The 18795-nt window shown below is 42.1% G+C and overlaps 1 protein-coding gene across 1 annotated transcript; it reads left to right on the top strand.

Annotated features, from left to right (window-relative positions):
• The first annotated feature begins 2167 nt into the window (after positions 1 to 2167).
• LOC118784698 (endonuclease/exonuclease/phosphatase family domain-containing protein 1-like) lies at positions 2168 to 17110 on the top strand. The gene is made up of 7 exons (XM_036539081.1): positions 2168 to 3453; positions 10013 to 10064; positions 13243 to 13353; positions 14354 to 14488; positions 15661 to 15796; positions 16014 to 16208; positions 16651 to 17110. The coding sequence occupies exons 1-7, from the start codon at positions 2597 to 2599 to the stop codon at positions 16845 to 16847; spliced, it is 1683 nt and encodes a 560-aa protein (XP_036394974.1). The 5' UTR covers positions 2168 to 2596; the 3' UTR covers positions 16848 to 17110.
• Positions 17111 to 18795: the final 1685 nt, after the last annotated feature.

Below are 18795 nucleotides of genomic sequence, written 5' to 3'. Positions count from 1 at the left end.
AGGAGATCCATGTGGATGGTCAGAGTTGCTTGGCCCCACCTCTGAACCATTCCATCACAACGTCTCCCTCTAACACCACAACCAACCTCTATTATATAACAGAATTTACAACAGCCTCTTACGCCACTTTCTACAGTAGTGCTCCATTGGATGCCTGCCACTTCTTGCTGAACTTCATGCCTACCTTTCTGGTGGAACCAGGCATCTGCTTCCTGATTAATTTTGTGCCACAGCTGACAATGCAGGAAGGCTAATTTACTCCCGAGGAAGTGAAAGATCCTGTTTGGCAGTACCCCCCATAACTCTGTGTCTGGCCCAAACTTATGGGCAGAACGGGTTTTATAACTCACCTACTCAGCTTACAGTGAGCTGAACAATTTCTGTGTATGTCTGTGCACTCTCGCAAGAGCGAGACATGGACTGATTGTTAACGTCACTGTTTACTCTGCCACACAATACAGTGCAGACTAGTCAGACAGAAATCACAGCACCAAACATCACATCCCTATTGTTATCAGAAGATAACATTTATGTTGTCATCTGTATTCTGTCAGCTTTAGCTTGTGCTATAGAAACTGACCCTTTGTTTGACCAAAGTCCTATTACATCATTGGGGCAGTTTACTGAGAATTCTCGCTCTCTCTACCCTGTCCCCCCAACTCTCTCTCTCTCTTTATTGGCCTTGTTTTTCACTCTCTGTGTGCTCCAATGTTCTGTGGCACTGACCCAGTTTTGGAGCTCAGATGGGATTGCATTACATGCTGAAAATATGGCCCATGGAGCAGCTTGGTTCATTAAACCCAGAAGATAAAGTTGGTGGGAGAGGTTCTGGCCTGATAAAATGGCTACAAGAGTCTAGTCACCTCCTTTGTGTGTTAAATTTGGAAAATGAGGGCTGTATATACACTCATGGACAGTCTTCACTCCAGCAGGAGACAATGCCACCATTTTGGGTTGAACTAAAAAATGGAATATTAGATTGCGTTAAAGGAAGCTTAATGAGGTTGGATTCTAAACCTCTTACTGTTTCAGAATCTCATGCAAAGAAAAAAAGCTTCTCAAGTGTGTGGAAAAGATCATAATCACATTTATTCTACTATCATCCTGGGATTTTTAGCTTGTCTCCAGCTAACAATCACAGTCCACATTTGCATACTGTGATGGATTCAACTTCCACTGTACCCCTGGATGAAGTACTGGACCCAAATTAACACAGCTGTGTGGGTCAACTTTATGGAATGCAGTCAGATATTACAATAAATAATACATTATAGTTTGGAATGAAATTTAGTCAGTAAGACAGAAGCTGATATAGCACATTGACAGCAAGTAAATTATTCATACTCTAAGCACTGCTCTCTCAAATATTGTGAGGAAAAGCTGCTGTAAACAATCATTGACTATATGCAAATCATTGCCTGACAATGAGAGAAGCTAAGCAAACAGTGCAAACAAACCTCAGCAGAGCTATTGTGACATCAATCATGGGGACCTTCAGGAATGGGAATAAGTATGTACAATATACATGAGTCAACTTCATGAGCCATTTTTTGTTGTTAATGCATTTCTGCTTTGATCTTCATGAGTGAAGTCAGCTCAGAGAACACGAACACAGTCATTCTGTGTGCCTTTACAAGCAGACCACGGAAAAAGAGAGCATGCACTCACAGGTGATCATATCGTTTTGTTGCTTATAGTTAGTTATAGTTAATTATTGTACCATTGTGAAATAGCTAATGGAAATGGAAAAAAGTAAAGATGTTACCGGTTTTATGGACATGAATTTGTGACATCTACTTGCTCTTTTGAGTCTTTGCAATTGAGTCAGGCAACTGGGAAATTAAACAGTGTTTCAAGGAATATGCCGTAAATGGCTGTACAGTGGCAGCGTACCTTTTGTCAACTATCTGATCAGCATTAGATCTTTAATTAAATGTTAATGTCGCACTTACGCATACTGCGGCAGTAGAATTGTGAATGTTATAAGGTAACCTCTCTCACAGTCGGGCGTGCCAGCGGGGCCGGTACGCAGCTATGTGATGATGTCCTGCATGCTCTGTCAGCTCTTGCTGCCAGCCCCGCCCCCCTGCCTGGGTGGCAAGAATGCATGACGTCTACGGTGCTGCAAACGCCGTACGGAGCTGCGCTGAGCAAACGGCGGGGGAGACAGCGCTTGAATGACACACTTGCCCGGCTGCCACCAGACCCGGAGCAAGGATGTACCGGGAGACTAACCGAAAATAAAAGGCACGAAAGCACGCAGGATTACAGGAAATTCAAGAAGGACATGGACGTGCACGTACAGCACCAGTTGAGAAGACACAACCTGGTATCTTTGCGAAGCTAACTAACGATAACTTTGCTATCTTGCTGGATGTATGAAGATGAACTAAATCAAGCAGCATTACGTAGATATTAAATCCTAAATTAAAGCCAATGGTATTTGTACTAGATATGTATACCGGGCATGTGGCTAACTGAGTAGCATAGCTCAACTGGACTGGTGTGTATGTAAGTCACTTTCTGTTGTTTTCCATATCAGCTGCGTGTCTCGTCTGTCAGTACTGTGAGTGGTCTTCTACGCAGGTAATTCGTAATGGGGGGGAATCTGGGATGCCACCGCTCGATCCCCAAAGATCCATCGGATTTCTGTCACAGCAAGCGCAAGTTCAGCGCGGCGTGCAACTTCAGTCACATCATGGTCAACCAGGAGCGACTGAACATCAACACCGCCACAGAAGAGGAACTCATGACCCTGCCCGGAGTGAACCGCACAGTTGCGCAAAACATTGTGGAGTACCGAGAGTGCATCGATGGGTTCAAGAAAGTGGAAGACCTGGCGCTGGTAAGCGGGGTGGGAGCTGCCAAACTAGAGGCTATCAAATTGGAAATCTGCGTAAGCAACAGAACGGGTTCGTCCCAGCACTCCCCCTCGTCGTCACTGCGCAAAGAGCACAACCACGAGCACCTGACGTATACCGGCATGAACATCAATACCGCCACAACTGCGCAGCTTGTCAGCATCCGCGGCATCACAGAGAAAATCGCCAAGAACATTGTCGACTTCCGTAATGAGCACGGCCCATTCAAAAGTATAGAGGATCTGGTGAAAGTTAATCAGATCAATTCCTCACTGCTGGACAAAATTAGGTTCCAGGTTTTTGTGGAACGGTCTAGAACGCCTTCCACAAACACTAATGGTGGGGTTGGCTGCACTAGCAAATCGCAAGCGAGTCCGACCTCTCTCAGCCTACAGAGTGAGGAACTCGATCTTCCGCCAGGTGGGCCGACGGAGATCATCTCGACCCGGCCGACCGTGGAAGTCTTCTCTGGATTGCGCGACAGCAAGTCGGTGATCCGTGTGGGCACTTGGAACTTGCAGCGGTGCTCAGCCGAGAAGGCGAATAACCCCGGCGTGAAGGAGGTTGTGTGCATGACGCTGCTTGAGAACGGGTAAGTAGTGTATGAAAACAAGCGTTGCCAAAGCAAGCGTTTTGTCACTGCACGTGACACTGATCAGATGTTGTTTCTGGGTGCTATGGGAAACGAGTATTTTAAAAAAAGGAAGTTTGCTAAGCGCCTGCAATATCAGCATCAGCAACAGGAAGGATTAGTCATTGTCAACCTCATTACTCTATCCTGGAAATAAACTGTAGTAACCCCAGTTCAGATAAGCCAGTGTATCATTCGAGTATATATACATGATAGAGACAGATACAGTTGAACAGGTGTTTGTGCAGTGTTATCACTTCAGCTGTTCATTGAAACCAGACACTCCTCCTTACTATAGTGTTTAGCTGTAATAATTGTGTCTAGACTCTTCAGTCAGCCTCTGTACTACATATACGGCAGTAGGTATCACTTACACAGGACATGGTGCACCTTCACCCTGTTTAAGGTCTGCAGTGGTCAGGGAACATAGTGTTTTTATTGCAGGCCTGGAACTCATACCCCGTTCATGTTCAAAATACATCCTTTCACCCCCCACATTACATACTCATATTTGATAAAGGTGGATATCCAGACAAAAAGCTTTTTCCCTTCTATTGTTTGCTTGCTTTGCGATCAGCTGATGGGTGGTCACATGCTGCCATTTGTCCTGCTGCCTTTGTCGGCTTCATTGGAGGCAAGAGTCACTGGAGGTCATCAAATCCCCCAGTTATGGTTACTAAAGGTCAGTGGGCTATGGGTTCCTGGCGTTCAGCTGTTTCTAATCAAACAGGCACGAGTTTACCTCCCCACCCTTGGCCTCATCCTCTCCTGGAGTGCTGACTTGCAAGAGGAAAAGCAGGGCAAAGGAATGAGAGTTCACTCAGGTTCATTTGAAAATGGACCTGCTGGCCATCAGCGGCTCCTTTGGGCACTCTGTTACAGATCAGTCTACCACGCTTATCTGGCACAGGTTATGCATCTTCATTCAGCAATCTCAGAGGGAGCTCCCCTAGCTGGACTTGCTCTAGTCAGTAATTGAGTTTATGAGTGAAATATCTACAGAGTTGTCTGGTAGCAGAGCCATGATAATGACCAGGGTATTCTGGACAAAAGGTCAACAGGTGAAGAGCAAACCTTTTCTCTATCTCTCTCTGTTTCTCTCTCTCCCCCCCTGACAAATTTAGATTACCAATTCACTGTGCATGTGTGTGGTGTTGGGGAGTTCTTTGTAATTAGGTTTGGTTGACTTTGTTTGCTGTTTGTGCTGATTTTTGCCAGGCCTGCTTTGTGCAACAGCCAAAGACAATATACTGTAGTGCTGATGTAAAGGTAAAAGAAAAAGTAGTCTGTTTTGCAAGCACTATGGCAGACATTGCAACAACACTGCACAAAATGATTGCAACAGCGGCCACGGGTGGAATCAGCATTGCTTGCCTGGGTAGCATTAGCCAGAGATTTGTATTAAGACACTGTAGCAAGGCTTTCTTCTTGAACTCTTCACAACATTGACACAGCTCACTGACTCCCATTCAGACACAGTAAAAATATAGTTCTGTGTTTATATGTAATTAAAAGATGCCCAGAACCTACCTTTACATACCCACAGGACAAGATATACATGGGTATATTTGTGTCTGAAAAAATGTCTGGAAATCTGCCACTGAGGTCATTTACTATCACTAAGTTGTTTGTCTTTAATTGGAGTTTGAGATTAATTTTTGCTTTTTTGAGGAAGTTGAGATATGTTGGCAAATGAAAGCCAGGGGAATTGCTTGACAGGACATATTAAGCATACATTGTACAGATGGCCCTTTGAAGAAGGTTTGCACTGGATGTCCAGAAAAATTCCTCTGAGTGCCATTGAATATTTAGACAACAATTTAACACAAATATTTATAGTAGTCTTGGTAAAAAATCAAATTATATGATGACAACCAAGGTCCAGCAGCCAAAATGTCTGTATTTTGTCCTTTTAAACACATTACTGAAGAAACATACTGGCTTCTCATTTTTGAGTGTGTACCTCTTCCCTGTCTTTATTCAATTGTTTTGGGTTGCACATACTTATCACACCAATTGTTTATCTTGTTTTTTTTTTTGTGGCTGATGGATGCCCCATTTTCCACGATTTTAGACTAATGAAATCAAGCCTTTAAAAATAGGCCTAGTTTTCTCAATGTGAAAATGTGATCTGATTTTTGTAAAGTCAGGAGCTACAGTGTATAAACAACAAACACAACCAGCTGAGTGTTTGCCATGTCGGGATTAGTTGGTTGGTCAAAGGCTTACTTTAATTTTATCTACAGTCAGATGCAGTAGTATTCATTCAGTGGGTTACTCTTGCAGCATTTCATCCTGTCGTATATGCCAGGACAGTACAAAGCACGCGTCTTATTAATCAGACCATTTTAGATTTAGTTCCCCTGTTTGTTTGCAGTGATTATACACATTCCAGGAGCTTTGTTTTGAACTAGTTGGCTGTAATTTAGAGGAAATGCTAAAGACACCATTGCTAATAGGGTAAGAGGAGCATTAGCCAGATGGTTATGTGTCATTTTCAATTTAATATCAAAAATCAGACACAGTAGTCCATTGTGAAATCAGACTTATTATTAGCTTGGTCTTCTCAGATTTTCATTGTTTTAATTTAATGATAAGACTGTGTCTGCATCATGTTACAGCTCAATAGTTACAGTCTTGATGGAAGCAAATAAAGCAAATAATAGCAAAAGATGACTGCTTCATGAAGCCATGCTATGTCTTAGAGTGCACACAGTGACAACAAAAACATTACAAAGAAGAAGAAAAAAGGGTGTGGTGTAAGTTCAATGCCCCAGGACAGATTCTTTTGTTTGCTGATGTATCCATTCGGAAATGTGCTTAACCTGAATTGATCCAGTGAAAATGTCATCCTTATATATGACAGAATGTGTAAGATGCTGCCCTGTGTAATATTTTGCCCTGAATTAGGGGTCTAAAGGGAATGATGTGTTGGCCCCCCCAATTTACCCCAGTGCATCGTGGAAGTGCTCCAGGGCCTGTGGCTCTGAGCTGACTCAATTGTTTGGAGCGTTTCAGCCACCCATGTGGAAAATGTATTGAGGCAGCAGTTTGTGAGGAACAGTGAATTACAGACCTCCGAGTAGAGCTCCTTTTTAATGTACTGTGGACTGTAAAGCACAGTGCAGGACACAGTGAAACTGGGGAACTGGAACGAAGCCATTCAGGATCCCCCTTTTAAATCGGCCTGCACCAGTAAGGCTCTCTCTGAAACCAGCCCGTCCAGTCAAAGTCTGTCTGTGGGTCAGCAAGCACCTATAACAGTCCCTTTTTAAACCATAAATATTTAATCAAAGTAGAGCATAGCCTTAATTTTAGATGGGTTTGGGGAATTATCAACACTAACAACAGAGGAGCAGGGTTTACTTGGTTCGTCTGTTATTTGCTCTGGGCTGTTTTCATCTCTTTTCACCTCTTGTTTTGATCTTGAGGTTTTGGTATGGGCTCACCCTGTTCCTGTCTTCCACAGGAAAGCAAAGGGGGAGAGCTATTGCCATAATTCCACTGAAGTGGTGCAATGTCTGTTCTTAGATTATAGACAGGACAGATAGCTTAACAAGAGGCTAAGGTGTACCCCACTTTTCTAAACTGGGCAGTTAGTTAATTGGTTGTCTTGCAAATGTCATGTACACTTAAATGTATTTTAGATATTGCATCACCTCTGCAAGGATCTCTGTAGTATATAGTATATAGTATACCCTTACCATTCGTTTGTTAAATTGTAATGCTCTTTTTACAAAATATTCTTATGTTTTTAAGTGGATGACATTTTAGAAACAAAACGCTGTACCACTGTAGCTCTGGAAGTAAACAGCCGAAGGAGTAGCTAACCTATTTGATTGTTCCTGTGTTCCACCTACTAGGATATTGGTGATAGATGTTCTGGTGTCATACAATCAATTGCATGGATCATGCACTGCAATTACTGTTTTACATCTGGGATGCTATTATCTTAAACACACTTTACCATCTCGGTCTTAGTTAATTAGTTGCACTGTCATTTTCATTTAGATGCCTCGCACCTACTTTCCCATGATGTTTAGATGACTGTGCAAACATTTTCTGAAGCAAAGTGAGGTACACATACCCACATGAAACAAGCTGCTTGATTTTAAGTTTAATTTTAGTGATGATCCATTCTGTAAATGACAGGTTCTTCCTCTTTACAGCTTTAAAACGTATTTGATGAGATCCTTCATATTTCTGAACTCTTTAACTGTCTTTCGTATCATTGCAACATCCTGTTTGCAATCAGCACATCACTATGGTAACAGGGTGTTGGGCGCTATCAGGCGCAGCAGTTGCTTAAGATCTAAGAGTGTGATACATCCTCAGACAAGTTGCTGGATTCCGCTCCTTAGCGATGTGTTGATGTCACAGCACGGAGCAGAGTCGGATGTCCCTTTGGCCAGCATGTTTTCTGATTGCTCAGCTCCCTCTTGGCTGATGTCTGAGCTTGGTGGAATGTGCTGCTTGAGAAAAATCCCTGCTTTTTCTTGAGCGAGAAGGGTTCCTAGTGTAAGTGCTGTCTGTCCTCAGGGACCCAGCGATTGTCGAGATAAACAGATACGCGCAGACATCTCGGAGTCAAGGATCCGCCAGTGACCTCACATATCCCTACTGCTGTAGTGTTGTGATGGTCCATGGCAGACTCAACTCTTCACGCCGCCATTCCTCAAAAACGACACAGGACTGCTCTATTTAAAAAAAAAAAAAAATCACAATTATCACTTAACATGTAGACCCATATGTAATTTTCACATAATAACAACTTCCTGTAAAAAAGTTTATATTTATTTTAAAAATAATCCCAGGGAAAGTGCTAGTTGAATGTGCCCAGCAGACACCTAGACAACGGCTCTTACAAGTCTGATTCACGAATGCTTGGTACGTTCACCCAGACGCTCTTTCTGGGCTGTAATTATCACAGAACTTTCTGAGCTTCCCTTGCATCCATTTCACACCAGTTCCACCAGAAGCCTCACAAGGCTCCTTCTCAGTAGTAACTCAATAGTAATCCTGTAATTGTGTGTGAAAAGCTAGTGTACATGGAGCTGTTTCTTCTTTATTGCTGAAAAGGCACACACAAGTGTTTAATGTCCTTTAAGTGATGGCATAGTTAGGGGATTTAGTTGAGAGTTTTGCTGCATGCTTGTTTCAGGCTCAGTTCTGACTGGACCACACAACCTGCCTCTCTAGGAAATGAGCAATAAATCCAGGACTGCAGTCCCATCAACACAGCATCGATCTGCTTCTCTCAGCATGCAGGACAAATGTTTTCGTTTAAAAACCATATTGATCTGTGTTCGAGTCGGATTTCAGAAGGTGACATCCAATCCCTCAACGACATATAGTCTACCTTTCCTATTACACAACAGGCAGAAACTGCATATCTCCTGTAACGGGACCGCACTTCACTGTGCCAGTGCTCTAAGTACTCGTGAGTAGGTTAGTCTTCAGATGTCAACATGCACTCACGTTCAATTGGTCTCTCACTTAATTATCTGTAGGAAACGTGCTCAACTTCAATTAGTGCAGTGTAAAATGATCAGGTAGTGGGATCTGATCTGTAAACTAAAACCAAATGATGCTTGTTTGGGCCACGGTTGTGACACCTTTCAGTATTAACTTTATTTAAATTACACCATCACTTTAAACATGGTAAAGTACTGATAGGGATGAATGGTAACCAATTCAGTTTGCTTGGAATAAATAATAATTGATTATCCAGAATGCAAATGGAATGTTGTAGAATGATCGAATACTGGAGCATGAAATGACGGGTGATGAACAGTGTGGTACAGTGCACATTATGGAACTATTATGGAACTACTGGGCATGTAATTTGGTAGTTGCAAAAATTTTGAATTATTTTAAAGTGACAAAAGAACAATTAAGCATGTATTGCCTCTGTAGTATCAGCATTACAAAACAATGCTCTGAAATAGAAGAAATTCTGTGATGTTTCAAGTAGAGACATGAGCATGATATACTTTAAGCCTGTATGGCTGAGTGTGTCTGTGTGCACATTCACATATGTGTGTATGTATGTGTAGGAAAATTATTCCCCATTGCTCTAAGCACTGCTATCAGCAATTTGTAAATAACACCAAATGTGGCAGTTGCAGGCATGATATCTGAGGCCAAATCATACTCACAGGCTTCCAGACCTGTTCAGATTCATTTGTAAGATGTTGTTGACTTTAGTTATCTAGAGATTCAAGATTCAAGATTCAAGATTAACTTTATTGTCCCACACTGTGGGAAATTTGGCTTGGGCTTCCATCTAGATGGTTTAAATGTTAATTATCTGCTGATACAGGAAGAGGTATGAATCCAAAGTTTCAAAACATTGAGACTGAAGTTTTGGCATATTGTCACTGTATTCTATGTCTGCTGGGGGCTTGCTGCTAGATCCTGTTGCTTCTGATCTCTGGCCACTGTACACCACATAATGTCAGTGTCTGTTTAGAATCAGGCTCACAGTCTCTTCTTTGTTTTTTCCCTTCCATCTTTACAGCATAAAGATCCTAGCGGTTCAAGACCTGGCAGACAGAGAGGCCTTAGAGAAGGTATTGTATGAGCTTTTAATCCCTTAACCTCACCCATGTAAGAGGTGCTCAAGATGGAGACCAATATATTAGTGCCGCAGGATGCTAAAAGCTTGCCCTGATGATTTAATCAGCTTCTCCCTGATCATGTGTTACTCCATGGGGTGAGCTCCACTGTCCAGAAGGGGGCAGGATCTCCTCTTTTGCCCTTGTCTCTGTCTTTGTACCCACATGGGTAAGAATGCTCTCCATTGCTTTGCTGCCCTCTGATGTTTCAATGATTTTAACTTTCATTCAGCATATTGAACATTATTTTCCTCCTACCTTTCAGTTCATATTACCGGGTACAGAGCAGCACATACTCAGTCTGATTCAGGGACAAGTGCTGCACCGTTCAATGTATTCTGTAAGAATGATTCCCTAAAATAAATGAATCTTAGATAAGAACAACTGATTCCTACTCAGGAATCAGGTTCCTCTTGGAGAGATGCTCCTTTCTCAGATCTGGACCCCTCCACTTCCCTAGAGAGCAGGTCTGCAGAAATCACATCCATATTTCTTTCCGGGTACACTGGCCTCTGTAGATTGAAATGTCTTGCGCCAGTGTGCCAAAAATTATGGTCACTCTCTCTCTACTCTCTTTGTTTCATCTCTGTCTCTCCCTTTCTCCCTTATTCTCTGCTCTGGACCTCCCTTCCTGTTGAACCCCCCCCCCCCCCCGACACACACACACACACACACACACACACGCACACACACTTAAGAGCTGCAGTCGCAGAGAAGGAGTGTGTGTGTGCGATTCAGATACCACTGTGTGACTGAAAGCAGGTAGATGAGCTGTGAGCAGAGAATTACAACTGCACATTGTAATATGGACCTCTGCGCCCTTGCCACCTATCTATGGTCAGTAAATCACATCTCAAGGACGAGCACGATCATAGCTGCAGCATCGCCGTAGAGATGAAGGGCTTATTCAGGATGGAACAGGGGGGCTGGGAAGACGGTGTGTGCTGTTCTGTGATGGTGATGGTGGTACACACATCCTAGCAGTGGTACGCACATCTAGCCTCACATGGAGACAAAGCACCGAGTCCTCAGAATTTTCTTCAAGAACGAACATCCAACTCTCACAAAGGAATAACAGGCATTTGATGGTGGATTGATGAAAAGTGAATGGGACTCCAGTGACTCATAGCGTATTCCTGACAGGAAACAGATCTCATTTTTATTCCTCACCCACGGCTTTATGTCAGGCTGAAAAGAGCCAGGCTGGGCATCAAAACAAGACCCAGGAATACGCCACAAGATAGATGGCTGTTCTGTACACACAGTGTGGTTTAAATAGTTGCTTCAGGGAGATGGCATCAATTATTTAAAACAGTAGCCCTAACACTTTGACAAAACCATATTAAATGATATCTTACATCTGACTGGCTGTTGGATTTTAGCATCAATTTCATACAGGTACAGACTAATTAGTTATCACAGCATGGTGTAAGGGGCTGATACATATTCAGCTACGATTAGCTGCATCCTTTAGATACCACCTTTTATACAATTTCATTCAAAGCACTCTGTTCACACATTCTCTTTCACAGTCTGGATATGACCATCTGCTAATGACAAAATTCATTGTAGATGCTTCCATGTGTGTCCTGAATATTTTTATTCAGTTTCTGAATGTCTTTAATAAGGTTCAGTATCTCCAGCTGTGCTGTAGAGAGTGAATAACACCTCCTCTGTTGCAAAGGGGAGCGAATACATGTTTGCTGCAGCCCTGTAGGCATTTGTGACTTTTTACAGCCGCTTTTGTATTTCACTGCATCGAAGCCTCCTCTGAGGCAGCTTTTGTAAGCTCCGCATTTTGCCTGTACAGTAATTATGACACTGATTACAAATTTACATACAATGCCCAGAGAACAGGGTGCTGTTGCTGTTTCTGAGAATGTGACCTCATGCTGATAATGCCTTGATTGAAAGCACCCTCTTATTTTAAATGCTAATTAGGTGAATGCCTTTATATCACTGTGATATATGCCAAATGTTTCCAGACAATAACCAATTGGCCTATGGCCTAAGGGGCCCTTACGTTTTCTTAATTCAATTACTGAAATGGACAGATTGTGCTTCCTGTTTTCTAGTTTGTAAGGATCTGGTCTATAATGCAAATTGTCAGTCTATTCAGGCTTTTCGAATATTGAATGAAACGTTCTGCCTATATGCATTCTCTCAAAGAAATGTAATATTATTCCTTTTTGAAACTTGAGATTATGTCTTGAGAAGAGAATTTCATAATTATTTAGCTTTTTGTATTTGGCATTGTTAAAGCTCTCCAAGAGAACTATCCCTGTATGAAATTTAAGGTTAGGTGTTGAGAACTGAACTTCTTAATTCTCGCTCAATTCCCTCTTGCATGGGTCTTAAATATTATTACATTACTTATCATATAGACAGACACAGGGCTGCAGTGGATACCCTGCGACAGCACAAGGCACACACTCAGAAATCCAATCATGGAATCTTTGTCCCACTACTGCTAACATGGAGACTCATGTTACAGCAGCACAGAGCACCAGCAGTGCTGTAATCACTCTGCTATCACAGACCTGTCATTGTCATTGACATTGTCAAACCGGCTTATGTAACTGCAGCCGTGGGGAGGGGCGCACACTATGCCCCAGGTCCAACATCAGCAGGGTGAGACAGATTTATCGCTCTGCAGAGGGAGCACCTGTCCCCAAATGCTTTGAGTGGCTGAGTGAGAGAGTGTGTGTGTGTGTGTGTGTGTGTGTGCGTGTGTGTGTGTGTGTGTGTGCGTGCATGACAGAGAGAGAGAGAGAGAGAGAGAGAGAGAGAGAATGAAAAAGATTAGAGAAATGAGAGAATTGGCTTGAAATTGAAAATGTGGCCATTTTGTCTGGATCCTGATTGACTCTCATCAGTGTCATTCTTTCCACATCATTCTGTGGTCAGGTCTCAGAAACACAGTCCTAATTTATTAAAGACCCAGGGTGACCCTATGTGACCTGTGTCTGATACTTCAGAGGAGAAACATGCTGTTCCTGCAGGTGAAAACAATCAGAATAGAAACACAGATGCATTCTCCCTGGATAAATTAAGCAGATCCCTGTTAAGCTGTACATGCATGCATATCTAAACCCAGGCAAGTGTTGTGACCCCTTATGCTGCGTATCTGCAGTTCTGTGTGGAGCTGAACCAGGGCACTTTGCCCAGTGTCCGGAAGTGGAGGGGCCCGCGGGGAGTGTGGAAGTGTGCCATCTCTGAGAATTCAACAGGACAGTCCCACAAGGTAGGCTTGTACTATAGCTTCAGCATGGGGTTTGTATTTCCTCTTCTGTCATTGCAAGAAAACCGTTTATCTCAGTGAAGATTAAAAGCTTTCTCTTGGCCGCCTGCAAAAGAGAATCCTCAGATTTACAGTCATGGGTACCATTACTGTCATGAAAAATTTTTATAAACTCAACAAACCCTGTGCCCCGATTGCTAAATGAGCTTTTCAGTCCCTCCTGTTTGCTTGCCAGCAGCTACACAGTGGTATCTAGGACTAGGGTGAGCCTGAGTGCATCTGCAGATATGTTTGTGTGACTGGTTTATTACACTATTCTGCTGATGCTGTGGTGCTGCCTGGGTTGCTGTCTTTGTAGGTGACAAATTAACATCTTAAAGATGTTTTGTGTTTCTGTGTTTATGGCCACTGTGATAGATAGCTGATCACTGTGTGTGTGTGTGTGTGTGTGTGCGTGTGTGTGTGCATGAGTCCTGATGGCTAACTAATTTCCTGATATGTGCTGACAGAACCTTCTCAGAAATGATTTGCCAGCTCTGTGTGTGTACGTGCCTGTGAATGTGTATGTGTGCGTGGGGTTTTTCTTTTCTGTAATGATGTCATGCAGACAGCAGTGCGAGGAAGCGCAGACAACTGGACATATTTTGGACGAAGTATGCAGAATATCACAATTTTGTGGTTCCCATTTTCTTATTGTTTTGACTTCCTCTGTTTCTACACAATGTCAGCCTCTGACGGGCCTGACTCTTCCTCTTCCCCTTCTGCTTCACTTCTCTGTATTAGGCCTTTGTCTGTCACCCTCCCAGGCCGAGGGACGTTTTCACCAGTAACATGGATAACAATGTGCTGGGCTGTCCTTTACTGCATATATCCAATGCATGATTATGACACTTCTCAGGCAAAAGAGTGCAAGAGTATTCCAGATAGTAAACTTATGTGTGCCTAGTTTATTGCTGTATCTTCTGCCTCTATGTCCTGCTTAATATTGCCTCTGTCTCCCCAGGCAGCAGAGTTTTCTGGATTCCTGTGGGATAGCTCCTGTGGGATTGAACTGATGGATGCAGTCCTCCTTGAGAGTCCAGTTGTCAATGGCAATGGGAGACATGCCTATCCACGGCCTTTCCTTGGGCATTTTAATGTAGGTTTGGCACAATGCAACAACAGCATGGGCTATTGGTTACCTTAAAGTGTGGCCATGAACAATTTATGTCAGTATTGTTTTGGGATGTACTAAATACTACTACACTGTGCTCACTGTACAAAAGACTTGGGGGTAATCATTGAACCATGTCTGTCTGAATGGAGACAATGTGCTAAAGCAGTAAAAAGGCAAATAGAGTGGACAAAGATGTAGAGAAATATACTATAATAATATATACTGTATAAAACAAAAGAGGTTGTACTACTAGAGGTTGTTATACAATGCATTTTTCACACTATATTAAGAGTACTGTTCTGGGTGTCCAGCTTGTGGTAATAGACTATTGAAGCTCTTGAAAGGACTAAAGTGAAGTGCAACAAGATTGGTTCAATGAATTACATACAACTTATGAAGTGAGAATTAGGACATGTGATATTTAGTCGCAGCAAAAGGAGACTCAGGAGAATTTACTGTTTTATTTATATAGGAATTTATTATTTATTTTATTTATAGGGATTTATAACATAAACTACTGAGGCTATTTCAAGCTTTCTGTCAGCTAAACAAGAAGACATGGATGGAAATTAGTTCAGGTCAATTTCAGACTGACACTAGGAAGTATTTTTTCCTCACACACTTTTTAATGCATGAAATTGCTTCCAAGGATTTGCAGTGGAAGCACAGACCCCTTGGGTATTCAAGACCAGACTTGCCAGTGTTACATACACTCTAGACTACTGGTAAAATGATGAGCCCCGGTTAGTTGAACGACCTGTTCCAGCCATTAAATTTCTTTGGTTCTACTGTTCTTTAATTATTTGCCTTGTCAATGCTCTCATCCAGGCTGTCATGCATGGCTTATATTTTCTTTGAATCTTATCCATTTATATAGCTAGATGTTTAGGGAAGTTATTTAGGGTAGGTACCTTGCCGGTCCATTTGTAGCCTATATTGAAAGGCCTCAAACTAGAAGGTTTTCCAGCTGGTTTTAAACCACAATTACTCTGAGATCTCCGGAAGGATGTTTCATTTGTTCAGAAGTAATGATGAGTGGAGATGCTGATTGATTCCTTGGTTAGAATGCACGCCTACAGCCACTGATGAACCTGATGCTGTACTAATGTACCGATGCCCATGCAGTCCAACTTAATTTCTTTTCCATTTAACAGATTGGGTCATCAGAGGTGACAATTGTGAACGTGCGGTTGAAAGGCCAGCATTCAAAGGGAGAGACAAATGGAAGGAGCCTCTCTGATGAGAACAAGGCAGCGTGCTTCACTGACTGTGTCTTCGAAAAACTGAAAGGTCAGTCTCAAAGTCCCCGGAGGACATTTCCCGCTTTACCCAGTCATCTTAAATGATAGTAGATTTACAATCAACAAACTTCAAATTTACATGTAGTCGTTTCCACATTTTCAAGACAAATTGTATAATTGCATTTCATCTGATAAAGACTTGCTCGTAGTTTGGACTCATTTGAGAATTTGATAGTTCTGAATGTGGCTGTGTTGTTTTGGAGTAGGGGAGAAGGACCTCTTGGTGCTGGGAGATTTCGGACAACCTCCAGACAGTAAAGAACTTGACCTCCTGAAGAAGGAGAAGCTAAGTGCTCTAATCCCAGCAAGCACCTTCACCAACATCAGCACAAACACTCCCCAAGGTTCCCTCTGTCTGGACAACATCTGGGTCAGCCGTTCGCTCAAGAAGATCTACACAGGTGTGTGTGTGTGTGTGTGTGTGTGTGTTCATGTTTCTATTGATTTGCATCTCTGTGTCTTGCTGTCTTTGTGATTTGATTTTTGTGTAATTGCCATGGTCCAGACAGGGATCAGTCCCGTAATATTAATAACCACTGAGCACTATAGTCCAACAAACTGTTACATCACTAATTGAAAAGCCCGGGTGCCTCCAGGAAATGGATCAATCCAGGTTTTATTATGACTCCAAGGTGGTGACATAACGGACTGTGATGGACTCACATAACTCACACTGGGCTCTGCTACATATGTGTTCCCACCTCTGTGAAAAGCTTTATCTCTCTACTTGAATGATTACCATTTCACCTCTTCATCTTTTCAACAATGCTCCCAGAATATGAAATCACACTGATATAGGGATTTCCATAGAAGCCTTCATATCTGCTTGTTGTCTCCTTGCAGGTCACAGTATGGTAGTGAGGGAGGGTTTAACCAACCCCTGGATCCCAGACAACTGGTCCTGGGGTGGGGTGGCATCCGACCACTGTCCTGTCGTGGCCGAGTTCTTCATCGACGTGGCTCAGAAGGAGGTAGTCCGGAACGGGAACGGGGTGGCGGTGGTGGAGCGGGGTGAGCCCATGATCAAACATGAGCGGTGACATGGCTATCCAGCATAGGACATGTGGCACCATGCAAGACGCTATTCTTTTTCCCAAGCAACTCTTGTGGTGGATTTAACCAACTTGACCTGCGAATGTGAAAAGCACCAACATTGCCTTTTTGTTTCTGTCTTCCATGTACATCAGAGACTGCATAGTTTTATTATATTTTTTCAGTTACTGAAAGGAGAGGATTTAAATGAAATTCCATGTATGGTGGATGATAAATGTGTCAGAACTGAAAGACACCATATGAAAATGAAATGAGCATATATTATATGAGGAAATCTTTTTGGAGAATGCACTTTTTCAATAAATATACAAATTTACACTACCTTCATGAGATTGTCATGTTTCATCTCTTTATCAGTCTTTGAACAGTTGGAAATGATGGTGATTAATTAAGACTGGGTAGGTTTTACGTTAGAAAACACATTGCTCTATAGTACACTGTGAACTGAAAAGATCAAAATGCAGGGCCAGCTTAGATATACTAAAAAGAAGTATACCGAATACATTGAAATTAAATGCTCCAAATGGTTGATATTCTAGCCATTTGCTTGTCTTCGTTGTGAGTGCTGTATTCGTGAAAAATGAACATCAACCCCAGGGTTTCACTGTCACTTTCAAGAAGTCAGCAATTGTAATATTGCTGGTATATTTTCTCAACTAAACTGATTGATTAAGAAATATCTTTAGATATTATAGCCATTATAATACATATTGTTTTATTTTACTTCCTAATTCTTTTTTTTATTGCTTTTTTTGACATAACTTTTTGTGGTCCAATTGTACGTTAGGCTCATCTCACCACAGCAACTTCTGCAACTGCACAGGAGTGCAGTATACACAAATAACAAAGCAACGGTTTCTCACATTGCAAACTCCACAGTGCTTTAGGAAGCAGATTCCATTTGCATAGAAACATCTTCCCAATGTCATCTGAGCACATCCCATATGTGGCAGAATGAGTAGCAGCGTGCCGAGAGTGATGCAATGAGGAAACCCTAGCAGATATACCCACCCCTTCACCCGTGGAATGAAGCTACTTTCCTGCTGCTGTCCCTGTCAGCACATTAAATGGCTGGGCTAAAGCCTGAGTCAGGGGGCTTCGCCTCCTGTTGGAACAAGCATCTTACCTGTCTGATCCAATTGGGAGCCATTTACTTCCTAATTGCAAAAGATAAATTAACCTGATTGAGAAAAGTCAATATTATAGTTAGTGAGCTATTCTTTGACTCTCCCTTCAAAATATATCTTCAAAATTCACCAAACTGAAGATATCATTCATGCCACATGAAAGCATATACTGTACATGTGGTTTGATGTAGCAAGCAATTGCTATGAAATACATTGCCTGTTGAATATCACAAAAAGTAGAAAATACAATGAATATGAATGAGTTAGAAATGTGCTCTTTAAATCACACTGATTAGATTGCATTGGTCTGTTTGTTGGGTCTGAAATATGCCCACCATGTGTACACCATAGTTTTTTTTGTTTTCCCCTTACCTAAATCACATAAGCCTTTGTGTTCTTATGTGTTGCACCTGGAAGTTATCGATCTGTTTTTACAGATCCGTGGAAACCAAACCCAGGAAGGTAGCTATTTTTTCAAATACTGCAATTGAAGTTTCACATGTGCGTAAGGCTGGGTCATTGACCTGTTCACAGATTGTATTTTTTTCAGGTGTTGTTTATGATAAAGCTTTGTAATACCCAATGCATACCCAGTGACCTTCGATGTCCCAGGAAACTTTGATTAATTGATTCCATGTCATTTGTATTTCAAGTGTTTTCACAAACTTTTAAAAGAAGAAAATGACATTTCCAGAAAAGTTGTTTGTTTGGACACTGTGCTGTTTTAGTCTTGAGTCCTAATTCTGATCTAACTTCTACATAAATTCCCATAGCCTTGACTGCCCTCTAGAGGTTGAACTATTTATAA

This window comes from Megalops cyprinoides, chromosome 10 (genome assembly GCF_013368585.1).
Source record: "Megalops cyprinoides isolate fMegCyp1 chromosome 10, fMegCyp1.pri, whole genome shotgun sequence".
In the NCBI taxonomy this organism is placed as follows: domain Eukaryota; kingdom Metazoa; phylum Chordata; class Actinopteri; order Elopiformes; family Megalopidae; genus Megalops; species Megalops cyprinoides.
The sequence above is the reverse complement of the archived record's forward strand: the minus strand, read 5'-3'. Positions and strand labels throughout refer to the sequence as shown.